At 42.4% G+C, this 25028-nt stretch overlaps 4 protein-coding genes across 4 annotated transcripts in view; 1 reads left to right on the top strand and 3 right to left on the bottom strand.

Annotated features, from left to right (window-relative positions):
* Positions 1–216: 216 nt before the first annotated feature.
* On the bottom strand, positions 217–5975 carry pcyt1bb (phosphate cytidylyltransferase 1B, choline b). The gene is made up of 9 exons (XM_012821545.3): positions 5877–5975; positions 5043–5234; positions 3213–3312; positions 2956–3072; positions 1896–2047; positions 1667–1745; positions 1402–1544; positions 896–1084; positions 217–500 (listed from the first exon to the last, which is right to left on the bottom strand). The coding sequence occupies exons 2-9, from the start codon at positions 5193–5195 to the stop codon at positions 270–272; spliced, it is 1164 nt and encodes a 387-aa protein (XP_012676999.2). The 5' UTR covers positions 5196–5234; positions 5877–5975; the 3' UTR covers positions 217–269.
* A 7971-nt stretch (positions 5976–13946) lies between these two features.
* Positions 13947–16654, bottom strand: LOC105893507 (aristaless-related homeobox protein). The gene is made up of 5 exons (XM_031572750.1): positions 16483–16654; positions 15755–16253; positions 15179–15224; positions 14648–14946; positions 13947–14193 (listed from the first exon to the last, which is right to left on the bottom strand). Exons 1-5 carry the CDS (start codon positions 16652–16654, stop codon positions 13947–13949), a joined length of 1263 nt encoding a protein of 420 aa, XP_031428610.1.
* Positions 16655–18183: 1529 nt separating this feature from the next.
* Positions 18184–20866, top strand: LOC105897438 (sperm-associated antigen 16 protein). The gene has a single exon (XM_012824403.3). It carries the CDS (start codon positions 18976–18978, stop codon positions 20806–20808), a length of 1833 nt encoding a protein of 610 aa, XP_012679857.2. The 5' UTR covers positions 18184–18975; the 3' UTR covers positions 20809–20866.
* A 915-nt stretch (positions 20867–21781) lies between these two features.
* The window catches only part of LOC105898474 (proteasome maturation protein), a 5453-nt gene continuing 2206 nt past the window's right edge, over positions 21782–25028 (bottom strand). The window contains exons 2-6 of the mRNA XM_031572749.1: positions 24594–24694; positions 24246–24306; positions 23623–23724; positions 23329–23422; positions 21782–21979 (exon numbers count right to left, since the gene is read on the bottom strand). Of these exons, the coding sequence (XP_031428609.1) occupies positions 21912–21979; positions 23329–23422; positions 23623–23724; positions 24246–24306; positions 24594–24694 (426 nt within the window). The 3' untranslated portion in view covers positions 21782–21911. The remainder of the gene's footprint in view (positions 21980–23328; positions 23423–23622; positions 23725–24245; positions 24307–24593; positions 24695–25028) is intronic.

The following is a 25028-nucleotide window of genomic DNA, read 5'->3' as shown; positions in this document are numbered from 1 at the left end:
GTGCCAGTGCTTATGTTTCACGTGGGGTACATGTGGTGCGAATCCATAAGTGAGTGTATATTTGAGTACATCTGCATGTAGGTGAGTAAGAGTATGTGTGTTGTCTGCTTGAATGTATACATTCATGTCTTAATGTGTGTGTGTCTGTCTCTGTGTGTGTGTCTGTCTCTGTGTGCGTGTGTGTGTGTGTGTGTGTGTGTGTGTGTGTGTGTGTGTCTGTCTCTGTGTGTGTGTGTGTGTGTGTGTGTGTGTATGTTAGAGTAGCAGATTTATTTCACTCCCTCCTCCCCCTTGCTGCCAGGACTCCGTGGACGGCGTGGTTTTTGGGTGGATGGAGGCGATCTGAAGCGCCTACGCTGCCGGTCGGACGGTGGAGAGGGAGAGCGCCTGGTGGGGCCTCTGGTGGGGCCTCTGGTGGGGCTGCTGCTCGGAGAGCCGACGGGGGAAGTATACGGGGACAGGGCCTGGAGCACACGGCCACTCCTCTCTTGAATCATGGTCTGTAAGCAGATGAAAGATAGAGACGATTAATTCAACTAATACCCAACTCTACCCAACTCTTCAGAGAGCACTTCCCGTCCTAACTGGCACTTCGACTAGTGCGTAACTTGCAATTACAGCAGTTACATTTCTGCACTTCTTTCTTTCTTTTTTATTTCATTTTGTTATATTTCTTATGTAAAGTAGTATTTATTTATTGTTACACCAGGTTCTATTGCTCGTAGCTTGAATATTCTCTCCCTTGTACGTCGCTTTGGACAAAAGCGTCTGCTAAATGACTAAATGTAAATGTAAATGTAATACACTCAGTAGCTGTGCATGCATGATGTATCACGTGAATAGAATGACATGGTGCAGAATCCATGAATCGGTAGGATTTGTGTGGGACTCTCACCCAGGCTCCTTCAGGGCCAAACAGCTCCAGGAAGTTCCCGATGAACTCGCGGGACTTTTCCTCCCACTTCAGGATGATGTCGTGGCTCCTCTCCTCCACCCGGTGCACGAGGTCCTTGCTCTTCTCCTCCAGAGTGTGCACCGTCTCCTTCATTTTATCCACCTGGTTCTGCAGACGGTACTTTTTGTCCTGGAATTAGTCATAATAATAATAATAATAATAATAATAATTCATTTTATTTGTAATGCACTCTTCATTCAGAAGAATCTCAGAGTGCCAATATGTAGTGGGATATCGGCTATTGGTCAACGTTGTTCAACGAGAGGCTCCTTATATTCTCGGTTACCATAAAATGGGATTTAATGAGAGGGATTGATTATCTCAAGAAGGTTGGATCAAATCTTAAATAAGAAAGAAATCTAAACCATGTAACACTGTGATTCACTGTAATAGCAGTATCATAAGATAACTGGGTCAGGTGTATAATGCCATGATGGTTCTCTTACGTTGATAAATCCCACATTGAGCTCTCTGGCGGTGTACCCTCTCTGCAAATTGCGACGCACATACACGTCATAATCTCGCACGATTCTGGTTATAAGGTCAGAGGTGGAGATTCCATCAGTCCTTTTAGTAGCCACAAACATTCCTATGGCACACACACACAAAGAAATACATGAGAGAACATGCACATACAATACATTTAAAATATATATTAGTATGATAATCTTCTAAGACTTCTGTATTAGTGTGAGAATATTTGTATTTTACCAGATTCCTTGATATCTTTGTAGACATCCTCAGATCCTGCTGAAGTGTATGGGATGTCATCATGGGCCACAAAGTCAATCTGTAACAAAAAAACATCTGTGTGTAGCTTATCAGTGAGTGGAGGGTGTGTCTTATCGTTATGGAGATAGAGAAAACCAGAGATAGATGGATAGGAAGACAAATAGATAAAGAAAGATAGTGAAAAAGACAGAGAGATGGAGAGACTTACCCTGTGCATCTTTAAGAACTCAGGACTGAGGGTCCAAGGGGCATCACGGACCACCTCATCTACATAGCGGCAGTGTCTCAGTGCATCATAACGCTCGTCCTCTGCCATCACCGTGTAGCCTTTATACTTGTGTGTGAGTTCATCGCTGCACACTGAGAGAAAGAGTCATACACAAACACACACACACACACACACACACCATGCATCATTCACTATAAACCAACAGGGCCTTTAGACAGTGCTTGTTGACAGAGTGATTTTTTTTTTTTTTTACGTTTGAGTGATCAGCTTTACCGAAGACTCAATGCAACTCTGTGTTTCTTCACTGGTTCACGGTAAACAGTACAGCCTAACACAGGAAGACGTCCATTTGTTGATTTCCCTGATTTACAAGAACACATATAGAAGTAACTGTATACAACTGTATATAAGGTCACTTCACCGGTATTGGGGAACTACTTTGAACTACAGCAAAGCCCTAGGGAAAACTAAAGCTACTTAGGAAAAGTAGCTCAATCTACTTTGTTAAAAAATGATCAAATTGACAATGTAAATGTGATACGAAATGATAACAAACTAGAAGGGCAACTGGAGAGTACAGACCTCCGCCAAGGCCGAATGCCCTATCTTGCAATGTTAACAGTGAAAAAAATAATGAATGGATCCGCCCTGTGATTCGGATCAGCTCCAAAAATGTAATGGGTTCTTTCTTGGCCCATGCTACACCCCTCCACCAAGTGAAAATCAGGCTTGTAATTTTTGCGTAATCGTGCTAACAAAAAGACCAACGACACTGAAAAAGAAACCTTCATGGTGAAGGGAACTATGCAAGGGATTATGTATAGTCCACTGGTCAGTAGCGGAAAATAAATCCCATCAGGATAAACTAGATTTTGTATTATATGACTGTTTGTAGTCTCAGAGTAGTTACACAAAAATGGCAAAAAAAAGTAAATATATAACTACTTGAACTACCAGCACTTCCAGCAAACTACATGGAATTAAACTATTAGTTTAATTCCATGTAGTTCATTACTCTCCAACACTGAACTTCACATACCTCCTACTATCAGCTGTGTATTAGGAAACAGGTTCTTGGCTTGCATGAGAGCACGGGCATGTCCAGAATGGAAGAGGTCAAATATGCCATCTGCATACACCCTCACTGGTCGATCCGCTTCGTTCATAAAAAAAACACACAGAAAACACATATTAATATCCACATGTGTGCTCAGGTCTCCTGTCTCTGAACTCATTACTGTCTCTAGATGAACATAAGGGAGGACGAGGGATAAGGCTGTTGGCTATCACACTAACCTGGAGTTCCTCCGCGGGCTTTCTCAAGTGTCACTCTCTCGTAAGGGACATCAGTCTCACTGCCTTTCGCCCTAGCAAAAGTGGCAGGATGTGACAAAGTCTGGTGGACAAAAGACATTAACATTCAACATACATTACACTTTTATAACAGCGTTTGTCAACAATACTGTGCAGAAACTGAGGTAAACTTCATATATCAGCTGTACTCTGAAGGGGTTCTCTGTGGTTTCTCTAAAAAAAAAGGTGACACTGAAACATTTTCCATAAAGAACCATTTATTTGCATAAATGGTTATTAAGGACTGCTTCTCAAAGCTTAAAACGAATGAACCCTATCAGTAGCCTTTACTGGTATGGGTGCCATTATAGCCTTTATTAACTTGAGATGAAAAGTGAAAAAAGGGAAGAGACAGAGTGACCCAGAGGACAGCAGTAAGCGCTGGTTTAGTTTAATAGTAGAGCTGTTCAGTGTGACCTGTTTGACCTGGTGCCAGACAGATATCTGAATGATCATGGTGTGACACCACCACTGGACTCTGAAACAAGTTACATAACCACTAACCACTAACAGACTAATGTTACATTTAAGCAATACACCTGTTTCATGTGTGTATCAAATAGACATGGACATGGAACATGGACATGGAATGCAATATGCAACATTTTTTTCATTATTTTACTATTTACAAAACAAATATTTACATGAACTTCAATGTATTGTTATCACGTCTTATATCTAATGTTTGATAAGACATTTAGTGAGGGGTCACAGACAGCCAACACCTTCCAAAAGAAGTTATCTGTGAGGAAATATCAGTAAAGCGAAGCTATGTGTAATGTTGTCACTATCCTTTGGACCCTCAGCTGTTTGTGGTAGGATTCCCTGATTGGACCAGGGAGTGTAATTAGCGATGACGACAGAAACACCTCAGTGTGTGAGAGAATGGGTGAGGCATTCAATTACTATTTATTTACATTTTGCCGCAAACCCATGACAAAAGAAAATCTAAAAAGAGATCTCCTATTACAAGAAGAATGTAATTTTTTTGTCAATTAAGGCAGATTTTTACAAGATGTGCCTTCTCTCATTTTTGTCTAAAACGGATTCTCCTAAGGAAGTGTAGAGGAAATATATCTTATTAAGTTGATACATAAATGAAACAATAATGAGTCACATAGGTCTTGAGCTATCATAGATCCACCTTTGAGTACAAGATTCCTCCTCGTTGCAGTGCTGTGATATCATGAACAATCACACATCCTAAATTTAGTCTGTATGTATTGAAGCAGGGGATATGCAAGAAAATAGACATTATTACTATACAATGTTGATCAGACAATAGATTGAGAGGATGGGACCACAGTTTTACTTCGGTCTAATTCATTCGTCCTTTGTCTTTTAGAATCTCTCAGACAATGTGTATCCAGCTTGGTGTGTTCAGGCTGCACGTTATGTAACAGTTGCCAACAGGTCATTTAACTCCACTGGAATGATAATAGCACAAATGCAACAAACATACACATATAGCCTACATAGTTCAGAATAGAGTAGCCTACAAAATACACACGGGCTAAATCTAACTCGTCGATTGTTGGTTCGTTATTCGGTAGCATTGGCTACTTTCAAAACACTTTCTAAACTCAATATGACGTGGTTTAGCCTGTTTCTTGAATGTCTCGGTACAGACTGTCCGATTTTGTTCTTTACATCTTTTCATTGGCCTGTTGAGTAGTCTGCATTATATACCTCATATGATAGCCCCATCGGAGTATTTGGTCGATTTTAATAACTAGAATTGAATGTATGTATGTTCTATTCAATACAACCTACCTGTCGTGGTTTCTGGCGGCGACGTTGTTGCTGTTGCTGTTGCGGCTGGGATTGCCTCTGCTCGCCTCCACCACGACCACCACCACCTCCGTTGCCACCGCTTCCCCTGCTGCCGTTGTTGGCTTTCGGACCGTTACGTCTCCTTCCTACCATGTTGGAATGTTATAGGCCTGTCCTATGCTCGCCTCAATCCTGTACCAAAACGTAGAAGAGAGCGGTATGGTTAGGCTGTCCCTGCGTTTTAATATTGGCTGCCGGTTGCCCCGACATCATTGGTCTCGCTAGAGTGTTCAAAGTCCACTCTATCCCTGACACGTTACAGCTGAGAGCTGGACTATATAAACCCCTTCCCCTATAGCGAACATGGGTTCATATCGTTGTGGCAAATCATTTCTTCGCCACTAGTTGTATTGCCATTTGTTTATTTGGGGTCTTTACAGAATTTCAGTGAAACCTCAGTCGTAATAAACGTGAGCCCACTCTATTATTGTCCTGCTATTTAGTGTTTTTTGTATTTTATTAGTGTTTATCACTCTCCACTTATTTCACCAGTCCCTCCAAATTAACGTTTGAAGCGTCTACAGATGTTGCCTATGGAAAACTCACTTTAGACCTAAACTAAGAAGCCTTCTAGAGAACATCTCAAAACACACTGAAGTCCCTCGATTATGCCATCTGATTATAATTTTGTTTCGTTTTCAGAGGCAGTGCTTTTATTAGCCGGATAACATCTGACGTTAGCTGGTGGACAAATTATTTCATGCAAAATAAAATTCAACATTAAATGGCGCACTTTGTTGTAAATGAGTCAAGGGTATTAAAATACAAACTTACAGCCTTACAAGCAGGTGTGTTCTGGTGGTCCTGGTGACACAGCAGCACAGTTGCCAGAAGAGGTCAGTAGCGCTCTGAGATACTGGTGGAATGCATCACTGACTGTCTCTTTGGATGCCCACAGTGTCTGTTCCAGGGGAGTATACTTCCAGTAAACACGCACACGTGTTTTTATTTGTCTGCCAGGAGAAAAAAGTTCATAGTGAGGCATTTATCATTTATTAAGTCACTTCACAAGGGGCTTGGACAAGGACAGTATTATATAAAATGGACAAACTCAGCTGAGAAAGATCATTGTATAGATTTAACTATATTTGTGGTTGTTTTTGTTTGACAAGTACATCTCTTCCACTTAATTCAATTACATTTGATTTATATAGCGCCAAAACAATCAAATTGTCTCAAAGCGCTTAGTGGTGACCAAATTAACATCCGATTCGGTCCAAATGTCTGACTTAGTACTAAGTACTAATCCATTCATCTCTCAATCTGGTTTTTCTTATTTCTTAAGAACACATAAAAATACATAAAATAATGATATCAATTAAACAAACAAACTAAACCAAATCCTAATAGCAATTACACCTTTTGACCGTGTGTAAGGGTCTGGACGGACATGCTGAGACCGATGATAGGAAAGGACGAGAGCTGCGGAGGCTGGTTATTTCAGCGTGGGTGTAAATGCCATAAAGGATCTCTCCTATCAGACCTTGTAGGCAGGACAGCTGAGCATGTGGTCCTGACTAATAGTGCTCTTCTGTTGGATGAGATGTGTGGATCAGTCTAGATGCGCCGTATCTCTCAGTTAAGTCGTCAGGATCTCCAGTTGTTACCCTGTTTTGATCTAGCGGCCTCCTTAACATGTAGATGTTTGTTGGACGTGCATCAGAGTTAGAATTTACCAAAAAAAAATGTAAGCAATGGTTCTTTCAAGGTCATACAGTCTTACGGTGTCTGCTGGTACCTTGTTTATAGAAGCAGGCTAGCATATTAAGCATGATTAACAATACAATAAAAGAGCAAATGCTTTTGAAATAATCACAAGCAAATCAGAGAACGGCTACGTTTTACTCTAAGAGTGGAAGAAGAACATTAAGTAGAAAGAAAGAAAGAAAGAAAGAAAGAAGAGGAAAAACATTGCTTTCACAATTCTATTAAAGGAAAGTCCTGGGATGAGGCCACATAAGAGCCAGGGTGGGCCAGTACCTCCCAGATTGACAGCTGACCCAGCCAATCAAAAGTGTTATTGCCTATGCCTATTCACATCAGTCAGTAACGTTGGCCATATCTGTTAGCTAGCTGAGCTAGCTCTAGTTAGACATTAGATGATCAACTTAGCCGCTGCAACCTAATCAAGTGGAAACAAATGTCGTTAATTAACTACTTGAAAAAACCAATGCATGGTGGAAAACGCAGAGAGGAGTAGAGACCTATACACACCATCTGATGACGACGACCCGGTGCCATGACTGGTGACAGGTCTTTTTCTCCCTCTTCTCCCACCCCCTCTCCCTGCCCACGCCTGTCCTGAGTGGCCATCAAGATGAGGAGATGTGTCTGACCCCTCAACGACATCTGTGTGAAAGGGTTAGTATGGTGGAACAGGGCTGTGATGCAACCTTGCAGCTAACCGAAATGAAGCAAGACTACTGTGTTGTCAAAACACACAAAAGCAACAGGATAAGAATAAACATGTTGTACATGATGCACACCAAAGTCTGAACATTGCTATCAAGCTATACGCTATGCTAAATGTCACACCTCTGGTTCTGGAACACTGGCATGCTGTGTAAAAGGACACACTGGGGAGACATTGTGGCACCTCTGATTGGTTCAGTATACACAAGTGAAGGTGGAAAAAAGGTCTTCTTAACGACATTATTGTGGGATCTCAGTATAAAAAGGACTTTTCTCTCTCTCACATACACTCACTCAAACACACACAAAAAGATGAGTCATTGTTATCGTGGTGCATTGTGTGGTCGGAAATAAATGTGAATTCATGTCTGAATCATATATTTGTGTTATTAGATGTAGGCTTCAAAAATACATTTTAAAAGGGGGTCTCATCGCTTCCATATGGTCGTATGACAGAAATCTGAATGTACAAAACACCCTATTTCACAAACATCCACCCATCTTAAAGTTTCTGGTCTCGCCACTAGGGAAAGTCCCAAGGAAAGCAAATCCAAACCGGAAAACTGGGAAGAGCAGTTGCTCGTGATCAGACTGAGCTCAGTGACACCATAGCTGGTAAGGCATGTGGACATTAGGACAGACTGATGACAGGGGGGACTCTGGTGAGACTAATGGGAAATCAAATAAGGCCTATTGTCTGTTAAGAATCAGAGGATCAAGTTTCTGACTCCCCCTGTTCACCGTGTAGCTGGAGGGTGACTTGGGAGAAAAGGGACACGTTTGCATGTGGTTGCATGAGAGAAAGGTTTGGGGCATGTAAATAACCACATGTAAAGAAGAATCACCTTCACATGTTCAATCTTTCCTTTGTTTAATTCACTCAATTGTCTTTCATTCCCCTGTTTTTTTTCTAAGGTAAGTTTGTGTCCGTGGGGCAATATGAGTATTAAATCAGGTCGTCAGCACAAGTAGCAAAAGGAAAGGAATTCTTTCTCCTTTTCTGAAGGTTTTTTTTTATCTCTGCGATGGGAAAGGTTCCCTGGGTCTGTGGTCTTGTGAGCACGGGCGTTTGGCTGCTGTGCCACTGTGGCTCGTTGGGAGCGCTAAGCATGCCGCTGGGCAGATTATCACAATTACCTGCCAGCGCTGGCTGCTCATGGGCCACATTTAGCCCGTGGCTTTTGGCCAGATTGACACTGGGGGTGCCACCGTTGCCTTCTGGGAAAGCATTTTAGTAGCAGTCTGCTGTCTGTCTGCGAAATAAATTGAGTGGCTCTCTATCATGTTGGCAGGTGGGCGACGTGGCGGGAGCACCTGTGTTCTTGTAGGGAATGCTGAACCTTCCCAGAATAAAGAGGTCTTCCCCAGAACTGTTTCAGGGAATGTGGCACGGCCTGATTCAGAGAGCCAAAGGCCTGTTTTGCCATAATGATGTTGTCATATAAATTAAATTGAGCTGGTCTGGCTTGAAAGGTGCTTAATCAACATATGTCACACCAGTCATCTCACTAATTTGTTATATATTGCAAGCTGGAATATATTGCGAGCTGATCTGACTTGAAGTACAATTTTGCAGTTACAGATGCAATAACCAGGCAGTAGAGGTGTTGGGGTCTTGCTGGAGTCTTGTAGGGCTTAATGACAGAGACTAATCAAGTTAACTTTACGACTGCTGGCTTCCAGCCACAGGTCTCCAGAGGTACAGCCTGACCTCTGCCCAGTCAGCCATCCACTCCCAGAGTTTAATTACCCCCATTATCCGTTTATCTCTGGGCCAGTAATGAAACTGTCGACCGCGCCTGGGGCCATAACTCACCCTGCAGCGGAACCTGTGACGGACAGCGGTAAGGTGATGAGGTGACCGATAAATGGGCCTGATAGGTCAGTGGAAATACAATTTGGATGAACATTCCCAACGTTTCATGACCGCCCAGTGTCTGAGATCGTGTGCTGTCAATGTTCAGAACCACACGATGTGGCCTTTGAATTTCTAGGAAGGGGACACAATAGGGAGAGACATATGTTACATTGTGACAAGCCTTCGACCTCCACGCAAACTCCATCTGTCCATCAGGGTTGTTCTCTGGAAAGTCTCTGGAAAGTGCTTTGTATAGGGTGGAGTGGGGCTCTTTCTAAGAAACAGCCCTGGTTAAAGAATTGGGTCGAGCTATCATCTGGTGCATTAAAATGTTTTACTTCCCTGAAGGAATACTTAGAGTGCTGTCACATTTCTATTACTAGACGGCTCCTCCTATAGATTCTACGAAGACCTGTCTAGGAAAGAGGACAAAACATATTCCAAATCTGAAATATCTAAAAAAATAGAAAGGTAGCCTGATAAATTGCGAGGTCAAAGTTAGCGCTCATGTGGTTTAGGGGTAAAACTATTAGGCTGTGAGCTATGCCACTCTTATGTACTTAATGTGTTTCTGTCTGAAACAGTACATGGCAATGCGCTTCGTGTGACTATGTTTGCACAGATAACTCTCTTGTTTGGTGAGCTGAGGGCTAGGCTAGGGTGTGGGGTGTCAGGATCTCCTGATTTACGAAGGTGTCGGGACCTGAATGCTTGTCCCACCACTGAAGCTCTTCCCGTCGGCTGCGTCGAATAAGAGAGGGATTGCTGGGGATTTGTGGGCTCATGGCAAGTTTAGGGTTCCATTACGACACTGCTCAAGCATGTGGCAACGTTCATGTGTGACAGGCATCCGTGTAACACAGACAGGGTCACAGAAAGAGCAAGAGAGAAATAGAAAGAAAGAGAGAGAAATAGAAAGAGAGAGAGAGAGAGAGAGAGAGTGCACTTGACAATATATAACCAATGTTGCCTTATCTGTTATCTCATATATGTAATATGACTTTGATAAGCTTGGTTTCATTTGGATTGAGTGAAAGAGAGAGAGAGTGCGCAACATGGATATGATGGATAAAGAAAATCACTCACTAAAGGCTCACCGAGACCTGGACACAGCAACCTCCCGCCACACTACACGACACGTTTTGATTAGCTCATACTGCATCTGTTGGCATGTGTGTAAAGAGAGGCCTTGTCACAGCGAGGGAGCATTCCTAGGCCATGGTCAACCTGCTTGTCTTTCACCATCTCTCTTCCCCCCCCCCCCCCCCCTGTGTGTTATCAGACCTTCAGCTGGATTTGCTGTCACACACACACGGTCAGAGGTTAATGAGGCCCACGGTTAATGTGACAAATCAAACAGCCATGAGAATCCTTTAGACAAAAATAAAGGCTGAGCCTCTGTCTTCGCTCCCTCTCATTCAGTACTGCTGAGTGAAAACATCGGTCATAATTAACTCCCCCGCAGCTATCGCTGTGGATCTCTAAATACTCCTAGATTTATCAGTAATGATTGCTGCTAATGGCGACCGCTGTGAGCAGGGACATCACCTCTTAGCTTGGCTTGATGGGGGTCCGGTGAGGGGGGGGTTTGGTTCTGGTTTTCCAGCCACCTGACAACCAAAGTAAAGAAATGCAGACTATGACAATCGGCATGCAGACTCACAGAGTTTAGCTGTGAAGTTTAAGTTGTAAAACCCTAGTGAAATAATGAGGTAAGATCGTTTAATGCGTGCAGGTGCACAAACGTGTCTTTAATGAAAAGTGTGGAGAGCTATAAACATGCCTTACATTGATCTATATTTCCATACTTCTGTCTCTCTCTCTCTCTCCCTCTCTCCCTCTCTCTCTCTCTCTCTCTCTCTCTCTCTCAAACACACACACACATGCATAGGAAGCTTGTCTTGTTGTCTTGTTTTGTCACTTGGTAATGGATACCCTTCACCTAGCCTTTAGTCCCAGTGTATGTGTGTGATGTCTTTGAAATAGTACCACTATGTCCTCGGATCAGATAGGAATGAAAGGGATAGATATAGAATCTGTGCAAACGTGTGGGAGTGTGTGTGTGTGTGTGTGTGTGTGTGTGTGTGTGTGCGTGCGTGTGTGTGAGAGAGAGAGAGGGGGGGACAGAGAGAGAGAGAGAGAGAGAGAGAGAGACTCTTTTAACTTTTTTAAACCGTTTATTTAAAACGCCATTTGAGAACCATCGAAAAGAAACACTGAAAAAAAAACAATCAGTCCATATCACCAGTTGTGAAACAAAGCTCCCAAAGTCATTAAATGTAACCATTTAATGTCCCCTCCCTTACACACACAGAGATCGAGAGAGAGAGAGAGAGAGAGAGAGAGAGAGAGAGAGAGACTGTTTGTTGTTTGTTTAAGTATAGCATATAGTTCACATTTTCAAATGAAGAATGTTTGCCGTGAACTACAGATAGCTATTTAGATAATATCCATCCTTCCATAATCTCAATGAACAAGTAAAAAGGACAACAGTGTCAGATAGTCCATGTATGATATAATTATATAAATACTAAATGCTATCTTATAAGCTCTTCCAAAGCTTTAACAACCAAGTTACAACTCTTCATTGACTCCACTGACATCCACCTTAAGCAGTCAAGCCTGTGATGCATTTGGATTTGATTTCACAGTATCAGTACCAAGGTCACTGTATTCCCTTCTCAGTGTGCTCAAATTCCTTTGTCTGCAGTGAGGGTGACCCCTCGGGTGGAGGGACAAGGACAGGTGGGTGATGAGAGTCTGAAATAAGTGGTGCTAATCTGAGTCTTGCAAACAGAGGCACAGCCTCTCTGCATCCTGTCGGCAGCAAGCTCTCTCTCTCTCTCTCTCTCTCTCTCTCTCTCTCTCGCTCGCTCTCTCTCTCTCTCTCTCTGTCTGTCTCTCTCTCTCTCTCTCTCTCGCTCGCTCGCTCGCTCGCTCGCTCGCTCTCTCTCTCTCTGTCTGTCTCTCTCTCTCTCTCTCTCTCTCTCTCTCTCTCGCTCTCTCTCTCTCGCTCTCTCTCTCTGTCTGTCTCTCTCTCTCTCTCTCGCTCTCTCTCTCGCTCTCTCTCTCTCTCTCTCTCTCTCTCACACACACACACACAAACACACAAATAATTACGTGTGATTTACTTCACATTATTTCCAGTGTTGCCAGATTGTTTAACAAATCTTCACTCTTAAAAAGGTATAGTTTTGATGTTTTCAAAATACTACCAAGAAATGTTCTGAAATTTTGTTTTAAACCTCATTTAAAGTTTACAACATAGCCTACTGTACATGTTGGTATGGGAATGCGTACATTCGTTTAATCCAAGGTTTCCTCTAACCTGCCCTTGTCCTTATAAAATGAAATTGTTTGGTACACAAACTTTGGTACACAAAAGTATGTAGGACTATTTGTACACTTTCTGTTCAATTTGCTTCAGTTGGGTCAACACACGTTAACTGAATTATAAAAGGCATTAGCCCATAGGCTATATGTATTTCAAGGTGTTTAAAAGGTTTACAAAATTAAAGGGTGAAATTAGATTAGTGTTTTTTTTCTTCTAATTAATGCCAGTAAAATATTTACCTTACAATATGTATGCAGACAAGATTCCTCCAGTAACTGAACTGCTTTAGTAACAAACTGTGACTATGATGGTGAAAAGCCATACATGACCCATATTAGACTGCCTTTGCCAATTCCAGAACCAGATTCCAAACTATTGATTTGACTTGAGTATTGAAGGAATTGATATTCTAAGGTTGAGGTGTAGTAGAGTGACATTCGTTAGAAACCTCACTGTAAACGTTTAAAACAATCATGGTCACTTCAGTCAATTAAACTTGTGAGATTTTGTGGTGGCTACTGTACTGCCACTTTTCAAAAAGAGCGTTTTTGATTTTGATTTTGAATGTTCCTTGACGTCACAAATGTATTTTTCATCATATGGATACTAACAGGATAATGATTGTCATGTATAACCTCTACAGGCTACAGTATTTCCCTGTATCATCTACACTTTCAGTACTTGAAAGACAAAAGTAAGCAATATAATAGACTGAAAATGTTAGAAAACCATTATCTTCCATTTTAATTATATAAAATGTATAGGATCAGTGACATCCACCAGCAAATACATTGACAATCAATTTGCTACAAATAAAGAGGCCAATACATAACCTGAAGTATTATAAAACCTAATTTATATATGGGAAAACCTCAATCACAGTCAAATACCCAGTGACAAATACTGTACGGCCTTAAGCATTCTGCATCATGCTTAAGATGATTAACGTGTTCTCATGCAATACCCCTATGAACTCAGACAAAGGCTGATATTATCTGCATGCCAACTGCAACCACCGTGTTGATCCATAATCATTAATCGGTCCAAGCTGTACAACCATGTAACAGTCCTCTTAATAAACTTTTCACGTTACTCGTATAGTCTCAGTATTTGTCCAGATTTGTGGAAGGCATTCGATGTAACATAAGCACACAAACAAGGCTTTCAATGAGTTGTTACTCTAAAACCATTTGCCAGCCAAACAAAAAAAGTACCGTGGGAAGATAGGAAAGTGATTTTTTCAACATGGCTCCCTTCTGGCTGTGCAAGAAGCTTCAGCGTTGAGCTGCGTCAGCTGGGCTGAGTGCTCCTTTGCTTTGAGGCGCAGAGAAGCGATACTAGAGGCCCGACGCTCCGCAGGAGAGGAGGACATGGACGGAGGGGTGGAGGACGGAGAGTTGGGCAGGGTGTTCTGGCTCGGGACAGGACTGCTCACTGCTGCAGGTATGGGGAGCCTTGGAAGGGTCAGTGGGCGCATGGAGAATATCCTACAGAGAAGAAAGGAGATGGAACGGGGAAAACACCGGAATAATAAACATATGCTGGCATGTAGTGTTTGACCAGTGGTGGTGGTTGGTATGCGTGTCAGCATACCTATTCTAAGTTCACATTCAGATACACGCGTGCAAGCATTTCCAGAGTTAGAAGTAAGACAAAATGGAATATGAATTGTGTTAAAACAAATCATTTTCAGCACACTGTTAATCAATTAATTGGTGCTGAGACATTAATGTGAGTGCTGACGTACAGACATTCAAATCCTTTGGTTCGTCTGACGGCAATATCTCTAGATTTAATATCAGTTATTTAAATCCAGGAAAACATTCTGAGCAAATAGATCCCATTCTAAAACTGCCACAGTGTCATTCTATGCATTCTAATGCTATTTCTTCTATTGCTTCTGCAAGGGAGCAGTGGGGGAGGGATATGGCTGTGCCTTACCGACCAAACGAGGGGCCTATGACTGCTGGATGTCTGCACACGGCCACACCTGGGAAAGATCCAAGGCTTAGAGAGGCGATGGAAAGGGACTGGCCAAGGAAAGGGAAAGAGGTGGTTCCATCAGTCCATGCTGTGTCCAAAAAGGGGAGCAGATGGGTAGGTAATGGTCCCCGGTCAAGATAGTGACCCGTGGGGTGGAATGAGGGCGTAGGCCCCAGGAAAGGGAAGTTTAGGGGCAGGGGCTGCACACCAGCTTTTTCTCGCTTCCTCCATTTGGCTCGACGGTTCTGAAACCAGACCTTGATGGAGGAGATGAAGGAGGTTTAGCCAGAATTCTCAGATAATTTTGTTGTTATGTACTTGTTGTAATTTGATACTGAGTACTGAGTCTGATATGTCAAAAACATGCTCGTTTGAGCGTGAAAAGGAAGGAGCTTTATCAAAATGGAAAGATCTTAAGAGGACGTTATTTTTACAGTGGTTGCAGTTCATTCAGGGAAAATTGGCTCACAACACTTTGCAACTGTTTACCTGCACACGTGATTCTGTGAGGTTCAGTCTTATTGCTAGTTCCTCCCTCAACGAAAAAGAAAAGAGTTAAAATCTCAATATTGGTTTATAATTTCACATAAACTTAGTTACGTACTATTGAATAATTCAGGTGCAATTACTTGTTTTAATGTCAGCCTAAATGCCACAAAACTATTAACAGGAAAATGCATGAACAACCTATAAACATGTTGTGCCCTAAATAATGAGTAAAAAGTATGTTAGTGGAAACTGACAAAAACATTTTGGTGGAGAATGTTGCCTAAAATCATCGTTTCAATAACTAATCTCCACCCAATGAAACAAATGTATGCTCATTTGCCTTCTGTGCTTATTATCTTTTTTGGGGGGTGGGGCAAATATATGTTGTGAATGTGGTTACACATCAGATGTAATTGTTATTATTCGTATAGGCAGGGGTCAAGAGCAATGTAGGTGGTGACAGTTGTGCTGAAGGTCTTGAGTTAAGCCACATTTGCATCACAATCTAACAAATCCGGAACACATACGGTAAAGATGAGTAGATTAGTTTTCCGACAATATTTATCATCAGAATACCTGGTGAACACGTCTGGATAGTGAGTTTTTTGGAAAGCTCTCTCTAATTCCTCGAGTTGATCATTCGTAAAAGTAGTCCTGTATCTCCTCTGTTTGCGCTTTAGCATTCCCTCCTCGGAGTCACTGCCCGCGGACAAACACACACAGTCCTCTCCTTCCCTAAGGCTTCCATCACTGCGCAGGACTTCTTCATTCGCAGATGATGATGATAATTTCGGGTCCCTGAACGCTACATCTTTCGCTCTCTGCTCCACCAGCACACGTTTAGAGCTCGCTGGGGCGCTCTCCAGGTAGGACTTACGACTGGGGGTGACTGGCGGCTTGTAGGTTTTCCTCAGGCACCTACAAGGTTTGCTCCGAGTGTGTTCATCCTTTTTCCGTTCCTTGTCGACAGGGATACCTTTACTGGATTCAGAGAGTTCGCCAACAGATCCCAAAGGTTGACCATGCAGACTCTCTTTGTCAAGTTGCGTGCTGTCTGGGGTGATTAAAATATAGCCTGTTAGAAGATGCAGCTACATTATAAAGCCAAAAGTCCCAAAAGTTGATGCTATACAATCGAAAAGCCAAAAAATGATTATCATAGAACACAGCAAAGGAACAACCATATGTATTATTTGCCTAGCATTAACAACTACTTTGCACTTCAAAAGTGGTCCTCATATGGTAAGTAAAAAAAGCATATCGTAGGCCTATACTGTTTAGTCTCGGGGGATTTTTTTTCCTACCATCAGAGCGTACCCTTGTCCCAGAGAGCGGTGGAATATTTTTCCTGGCGTGAAATTTGGAGGGGCTCCTGCGACCGAGTATGCTGTCTATACAGTACGACGACACAGAGCCAGGGGGCCTACACGCGCCGGCATTGTCCTCAGAAGTGTCGCCCTCACCCGTGCAACTCATTTAATTCCACTGCTTGAAACTTAAACAGTGATAAACATAATCCTGTGGTGTCGCGTTGGTTTTCCGAGTGGCCAGTCAATGACACCGTGTGGATATTACCAGCTGTCAAAAGTAATGCGTGCTCATGTTCAAGCGCGTCCGATTGGCTGCCATGGGCATCTCAGTCAGCTCCATATCAGTAGAATCATATCGCTAAACTCTGATGGGCCAAGATTCCGTGGAACTCTCATAGACTCACAGACTTTTCAGGTGCGCTATTGTGTCCAATCGTGTTCTCACGACTGATCCTACAAATAGGCTTGGCCTGTAGTCGGAAAAAGAAACCCGTCAGCATTGGGTCGGTGTCTGTGAGGTTTCCATTGCATGCATGTCTTCATAGGCTACGATGTAGCTAGACCAGATGCTATGACAATATGGCAAAGTCGCTGCTTTTCATTTTGAAAAATGGTCACTGTAGCCTAATACGTTTGTATTCCCCAAGCTACGATACGGTCGCAGTTACAGATATCACATAACAGCAACTGCAGTAGGCCTGAACGTGTGGATCCTGAGAGTCGAGACAGTTTGGGCTGGCAACTGAAATTGACAACAGGCTTATTGCCACCATGAAAAAAAACACTCAGCTTTGGTCAGACGTTCAGTCGTGAAAATATGCACAAGGCGACAACCTAAAGCTACTGTGGCCTTTAACCTGAAATGCATTGGTTCATAGGCCTTCTAGTGCTTTTACGGCTTTCTTGTCAAATTTCGCCGCCTTGTGGCCTTTAAGTGTCATAACATTCACACAACACTGACTGGAAAAGGTGATAGGTGAAGGGTCATGTCTTTCTTGCCTTTAAGAAAATATATATTTTTAAATCCTAATTTATTGTCAAATGACTTGATAGACTTTGCGCGGCTACAAAACCACTGTCAGGCCATTGTAAGATTTATAGGCACATATTTTTTTTTAAATATCCCAGATAGCAAAAGTCAAGTGGACCTTTGTCTGCCCACTGCTGGCAGAAATGGCGGTCCCACGGCCCTTTGCTCATCTGTTTTTGGGCAGTCCACTGGTGAGTTACACACAAAGTGCCCAATGTTTTGCCACTTGATTTAAAAATAATAATGTTTCTTTAATCATTTATACTGTTTTATTAATTTTCACTAACCCTTAACATTTGTATAGGTGTCACCAGTGCGTGATATAACTGACCAAATAGGCCTTATTTTTCACCAGAGCCTTCTTGTAGACCTATCATGAACTTCCTCTGTTTAGACTACAGACTATATACTACTGTAACGTGCCGGCATAGTCGCCCCATAATGCCGTGCGGCGGGCGCACACTGTTGTACTGTATGTGTTATACCCTATGTGATGCACTAGCGCATGTTCCCTAACGATGGCCCTTATGGTTCTAAGTACCTGTTGTTGTTATGTGTTGGGACAGAGGTTGTGCAGGTGTGTGACTGTAGCACAGTCTGATCGTGGTTACTTGCACCAGGGCATAAACCCCGTGCCATTTCATCAGTGTGTTGTGTTAAGTGTTTAATAAATAAGCCAAAACAAAGATTCCACGTTTCCGTGATTTGTTACACTACTATAATGGACTATGCCAAGAATGTGATTAATAAATTCTAGGAATTGCTAACATTTTATACTATTTTCTTTATATCCATGCCCAGTTAAACTAAGAATATGGTGGCCGAGAGTGGACACGAAGTGGTACATCACCAGAGGGGGGCAGACCAAAATCAACAGATGGACCGATATATGCTATCTGGGATGATGCAGAAATGGTTTGACCTTCAGGCATGTAGTTTAGAATCAGCACCCAATGAAGCTTATTACAAGTGTACAGTAAAAGTAGGCAATTGTGCATCAGCCTACATTTTACAGTAGCCAAGCCTAAAGCCTAGGCTACTTAATATAAACTGGATGTAAGTAGAGTAGAATTCTGCAGAGTTTAAATGTATGATTTGTGGATATTATTCTATTATATGACAAGCTATTATATATAATTCCAGTCAGTTCAAATAGCTTGACGTTGTAGTAGGCTATGTCTTAGTGGGCCTTGATAGGAGGTTAGATAATGTAATGGTTCAGTGTGGAGGAATACAGGCCTATCTTATGTCCAGTAATTCTATAGGCCTTTAAATAATATAATTTCAGAAAAGAATGCATTCAGAATGGAAACAAAAAGAATGCATGGCAATGGTAGGAAGAGCAACAATGTTGCCCAAACAGTTAGTGGGTGTTTCGTGTTTCGTTGCGTGCGGGAGTCGTAACCATGGTAATAGTACACAAGTAGCACAAGATTTGTTAGGTGAGCGGTGGTAAAATGGAGACAAAACATGAACCAGCAGAAGAATCGGTGGATGGGCCATATTATCTCGAAAAAGTCTATATACCCGAAGACTCTGAGGACGACTATCAATATGAAGAAGTTATGGCTGATGACGATATAAGCATGACCGAAGGAGACGAAGATCTCGAAGCAGCTGTGAAAGCTGTGAGAGATTGCGCTGACGATACAGACATGATTACACAGAGGATTAGCTCGGTAAAGCAACCGGTTTCTCACATCCCCGAAACAGTAGACGACTTTTTCCGTAACTTCCTTGTGAAAATGGGCATGAGTAGGACTTTAGATTGCTTCCAAACAGAGTGGTTCGAAATGCAGCTAAAAGGCCTGTTGAAAATAGGCCAGGTGGATTTCGTTCCTGATGCCTACTCTCACAATCAGCTCCTAGACAACGAACTCAGAAATGTTAAGAAAGAACGGGAAAGCTACAAACAAGCAGCCCTTAAAGCAGCTGAAACGCTCGTTAAACTTAACAAAGAGAGGGACTTTCATCGTATGCAACATAAGCGAGTGGTTCAAGAAAAGAACCGACTGATAGAGGACATCAGGCGACTGAAAAAACACTATGCTTCCTATGAACCAGCATTCCGGCAGCTGACGGACAAGTACCAAGCGTCGCTGAAACAAAGGATGCTTGTCAGTTTAGAGAGGGACCGAGTCCTTGGCCACGCACACAATTTGCAGGCCTCTTTACGCAATGCACACTCCTCCCCTGGGGTACGTTGTGCACCTAAGCAAGGCAATGACAAAACTCAACAGGGAGTAGAGAAAGGGCCAAAGCCTCAGAACAACAACGGAAGTCCTTGCATTCCTGCAACAGATCTCAGCACAAACACTAAACATCCTAAGGATTCAGAGTTCCCTGCCAGCAGTCGTGTGAACCCATACCTTCCTCAGATCAAAGCTCTTCTAGCACAGGGAAATAAAGGCTCATGCTTCTCATTGACAACTTCCATAAAGGCCCACAGCATGCCTATCAGCTGCCTTGCAATTCACCCTCGCAAGATGATTGTGGCCACCGCGAGTGATGACCACCACTGGCGACTGTGGGGACTGCCTGCTGGGGAGATGATCATGACAGGAGAAGGCCACAGTGATTGGCTCTCCAGTTGCTGTTTTCATCCCAACGGTGGAGGTCTGGCCACTACTGGGGGCGACACTACAGTTCGGATCTGGGATTTCAGCCAGGGCCGCTGCATTCTCACACTGGAGGGTCACACCCATGCCACCTGGGGCTGCTCCTTCCATTCCAGCGGTGACTTTGTGGCCTCCTGCTCCATGGACAACACCGCCAAGGTGTGGGACCTGAACAGCGAGAGGTGCCGTTACACTATGCGTGGTCATGTCGACTCCGTCAACAGTGTAGCCTTCTTGCCCTTCTCCAACACGCTCCTGACCTGTTCTGCTGACAAGACCCTGTCGTTGTGGGATGCACGCACAAGTCTGTGTGCCCAAACCTTCTACGGCCACCAGCACTCCTGCAACCATGCCGTTTTCAACAGCCTGGGGGACACCATAGCATCCTGTGACTCCTATGGGGTGGTGAATCTCTGGGACGTGAGGAAGGTCTCGGCTATGCTCAGCGTGGACACCGGGCCACATCCCAGCAACCAGGTGGCATTCAGTCCATGTGGGCGAACCCTGGCTGTGGCCAGTAACGACGGTTCAGTGAAGCTGGTTGAACTCGCTTCTTCACAAGTGACAAGTCTGGTTGGGCACGAAGATGCAGTGCAGAGTGTCATTTTTGATCACAAAGGAGAGATTTTAATGTCTGCAGGGTCTGATGGTGCTATTCTTGTCTGGTCATAAAATACTATCTATTAAATAAAATACAGTAGCAAAATTTTAATAAAGTTGTTTGAAATCACATGCATATCATCAACCTCACTCCTTTATCTTTTGGAATTATGTTGTCTATGCTTTAGCATAAAATAGCAAGAAGTTTGTATACTAGTTATAATTGCATTATAATGCTTAAAGTGACATACAATGATCTTGATTTTTAGAAAAATAAATAAAAGGTTTTTCTCTGGAAACATCCATTTGAAGGTCGCTGAAATCAAAATCACCTAGCAACTGCACCAAGTGCAAGCACACTACCTGCTGTGAACCATGTAAGACATTTCCTGCTTGTTGGAAAAACAATCATACTTCTGCGTACGAGTCCATGGTGTAAAATCACTAATGTTGTCAAGCTACTCCAGTTTCAGGGGCTATCAGTAAAATGCTTGCATGACCTGCTGGATGAACATGAACTCATCCGTGTCCTACTGGTGCTCTCAGGCCTGTAACAGAAATTAGAACGTCAAGTGTAACAAAACAAAAAAATGTCCAATAGTCTTACAACATTTTCGCTTTGTTTTCATTCTCCATCATCTCCAAAACCAACCAAACATATCACTACTTTAGCTTTTTAACACCAGGTGTGATTAGGGATATGTCTTATTTGTCAATTAAAGGTTGCATTTATCAGAGGTCTCTTGGCAACATTTTATTAAACACTGTAAGACCATGTTTGGGTCTAACTGCCAGAGAACCAATAAGTCACTTTTCAACAGCTGGTATGAAATACCATGATCAGCTTAGGTGAACAGACAATTATGTCAAATGTAGCTTTAGATGAAATGTGAGTAACTAGCATTCACACCACAGTTTTCTTGAAATGTTACTCCAAATACATTTCAAATGCCTACCAATATCACATCCCCAGGTGAGGCCAGAGATAGAGTGAGTGTCCATTTTCATTTAGGCAATTTAATGGTGAAAAATCCAAAATACGGAGTAGATATGGAACAGTTTTATTACAAATACAAGGTTCAAAGTTTGTGTACAGTGACTGTCTGCAGATGAAGTACAATTGATTCAACAAATTTAGTTCAAATAGAAATTATTTAAATGCAATCCATTTCTGATTACAGCAGGCCTAGCTTGTACTCCACCATCATGTGAGGCTCTCCAACCATTTCGCTTTGTGTTGGATCTGCAAGAACAAACAACCACATTTGAAAAAAATTAGAGCTAAGCTAAGTAACCAATTAAAGTTGTTAGTATGTTATAATATATGCGCTGTGAACAAGCACACAAACTGCACAACTCCAGGATACTTCCTGACTGGTTGATATAGTCAGACCATGTTGATATATTAGTTGATTTTAGCTAGACTTAAGAACCAAGGGGAGCCTCATAGACATTTTTGTTATAGTCAGAGCATCCAATTTCGTGATGCCCACCATAAGGTTTAGTTATACACAGGAAAAGATGTTTAATTGTTCGTGCTATTGGTTGGGGATTTCCCACAGCGACCAAGCCTCTCCCCGTCACATCTCATTACACTATGTGATGGAGATAATTTCCAAACACTGTTAATGACTTAAGAATATAATAATCAAGTGCCTTGTATTATTAATTACCTTATATGAATCATGTACTTATGTAAGCAGGAACATGGCTTTTCTGTGTTTCTGCGTGTGTGTAACTTAGAATATTAGGTGCCACTTAGTCTGCATATGTACAAGAGCATGTTTAGACCAGAAGTGATAAGAAGGGTCGAACTGCTTCTTCCGACCTTGCAAAACTTCCATCCTTGCCTCGGATGTCAGAAATCCACCACGTGGTTATCCCTGCTGAACACTAAACTTCTGTCTATATAAACCTTGTGCGATGTGTTTAATATGGCTTCACTTTCAGCCTTGTGCTGGGAGTGAGCCCGATTGCAATTTATCTCCATCACTATGGCATGCCACAAGCTATCCAGGGTAAGGGGTGGGAGGGTTTGGGGAATAAGGTTAGGGTAAGAGCGGGATTTGGATCCAAACCTAGGTTAGGGTAAGGGTGGGATTTGGATCCAAACCCAGGTTAGGGTAATGCCAATCTTGCGCCAAAGAAATTCTACTGTTCCTGTCACTAACAAGCAAAGAGTTTACCTCAACTCATTTATTCTCAACAAACACGCCAATGATTTTAAAACCTGAATATGTTTCCACATGTAGCAACCCTGTGTTTTAATGAGCCAACACCCATATACAACTAGAAGCTTCGGTCTTCACCAACCAGCAAAAATGCCTCAGCAAAGCTCACCAGAGGCGTCACTTTTTGAAAAGAGTTAGTTGAAGACAGCTCTTCGCCATCATTTTTTTAATGCATCAACCACCTATGCTTTAAAAACCAATAAATCATTCTAGTCTGGTAGTTTTCCCCTTGGTTAGGGTTTAACACAACCAAGGTTATCTTAGTTAATAACGTTTCCTTCAGGTGTGTACCTATAGGGTGTGCTTAATGTCATTCATTTACCCCCTCTGATATATCTTTCCGCCCCCCCAAGTCTCTTACCATTGAGGATGTCCTCAAAGCCAATTGTGTCATCACTCCCACGCAATGTGTCAAGGGCCAGGTTTGAGCTTTGCAGGAACGGTAAGCGTTGGATCTAGTCAGGAGAACCAAAGACATGAAATGTAATATCCAAACAGGGTTTGTAAGTACTTTGAATGTCATACATAAATGTCCTGCTATACTCCACTGAAGACACATCATCTACATGTCTTTATTCCAGCAGAGCTTTGTTGGGACAAGCAAATCATTTATGTTTATTTTGTTTTTGGATGAACTGTCCCAGCTAGTCCATACCTGTCTGGCTGCCTTGTACTCCATTTGCAGTTTTAGTGGTGCGTGGAGGCCCTGAATGTTTCTGAGAGTGCTGAAGTTCATCTTGTCTTGGTTCAGCTGGAACTGTGAAGAAAAGGCGATCAAATGTTAGGCCTAATTGTATAATTATTATTTCAATAATGACCCAAACATATTTAAAAGAATAGTGGACGGCCATATTTAGGATGGGGGTGTAATTTGGGGGGCGGAAGTGAAAACCCCACATGCATGTGATAAGTCATTTTAAGAAATGTGCTCATCTGTTTGTCATTGTTCTGTTACACTGATCTCACATATGTGAAGAGTCCTGTCACTGCTAATGGTGGAATAACAAAATGACACACTGCCTGCGCACATCAGTCCATAAACAAATGCATACACTCTATTCGCATCAACCCTCACTGCAAGCCGCATCAAGCAGTGTCTGGGCCGCACAGAAGTCAAATGTTGCTTTAAAATATTTTAGTCGTCGCAACAGGAGGTTATAGTCAGTATGTTTGCAGATCAACCAGCTTAAAAAAAACATTTGGGTTGAGTTCAATTTGATTGAGTGGGCCGGGTTTCTGCAAACCAACATAATTTTAAGGATGGCCTAAGAAACTCACATTCTTCTCAGAAATTTCCAGTGTGTGACTAGGGAGCAGTTCATTCTTCACACTGGAGAATCTGAAACCATGACATTGGTAAAACAATTAGCAAAATAGGTTAAGGTTCAGTCAATAATGAGCACATATATTTGCAAATTCATATCCTTAGAATTATATATACAATATATGTCATGTACCCACCAACAGTAGTTCACTTAGATTATGGTAGTTTACATCTCACAAATGACTTAGAGGCTCAAGAGGTACAGTATGCTGCAAATGCAGGTGGTGTTGACATACTGTATACACACACAAGATAAATTGCAAACAGAAGGCAGAATTCACCAGTCCGCAAACAAAACTTACCCCCTGCGCATCGTATCCTGGACGCCATAGGCTCCTGCTTGAGGAGAAAGCCCCGTCACCGGGACACTGTCCTTCAACTGAGATCTTAAACCACGAGTGTTCTGCGCAAAAATACAGATAGGATTTACAATGATGAGAAAAATCTCATTTGAGTGCGTGAATGACAATACACAACATTAGAAGGAAAGTTATGTTAGCTAGTGATATTCTACTCTCGTCATTTCTTGCCGTTACCAAAACGCATTATATGAATTAATCCGTTTAAAAACATGTGTAACATAACCCAATTTAGCCCCGGACAATTTCATAATCCCGTCAAATTTAACAAATAACGTTACCTGACAGTCTAGAGTAGACTAACCTCGTTGGCTCTTACTTACCTAACGTTAGCTCGCGCTGCCATCCCTACCGCTACACATTAGCTAGCTAAATAGC

The sequence above is a fragment of the Clupea harengus genome, chromosome 8, assembly GCF_900700415.2.
Source record: "Clupea harengus chromosome 8, Ch_v2.0.2, whole genome shotgun sequence".
In the NCBI taxonomy this organism is placed as follows: domain Eukaryota; kingdom Metazoa; phylum Chordata; class Actinopteri; order Clupeiformes; family Clupeidae; genus Clupea; species Clupea harengus.
This window is presented reverse-complemented; position numbering and strand designations above follow the sequence as displayed.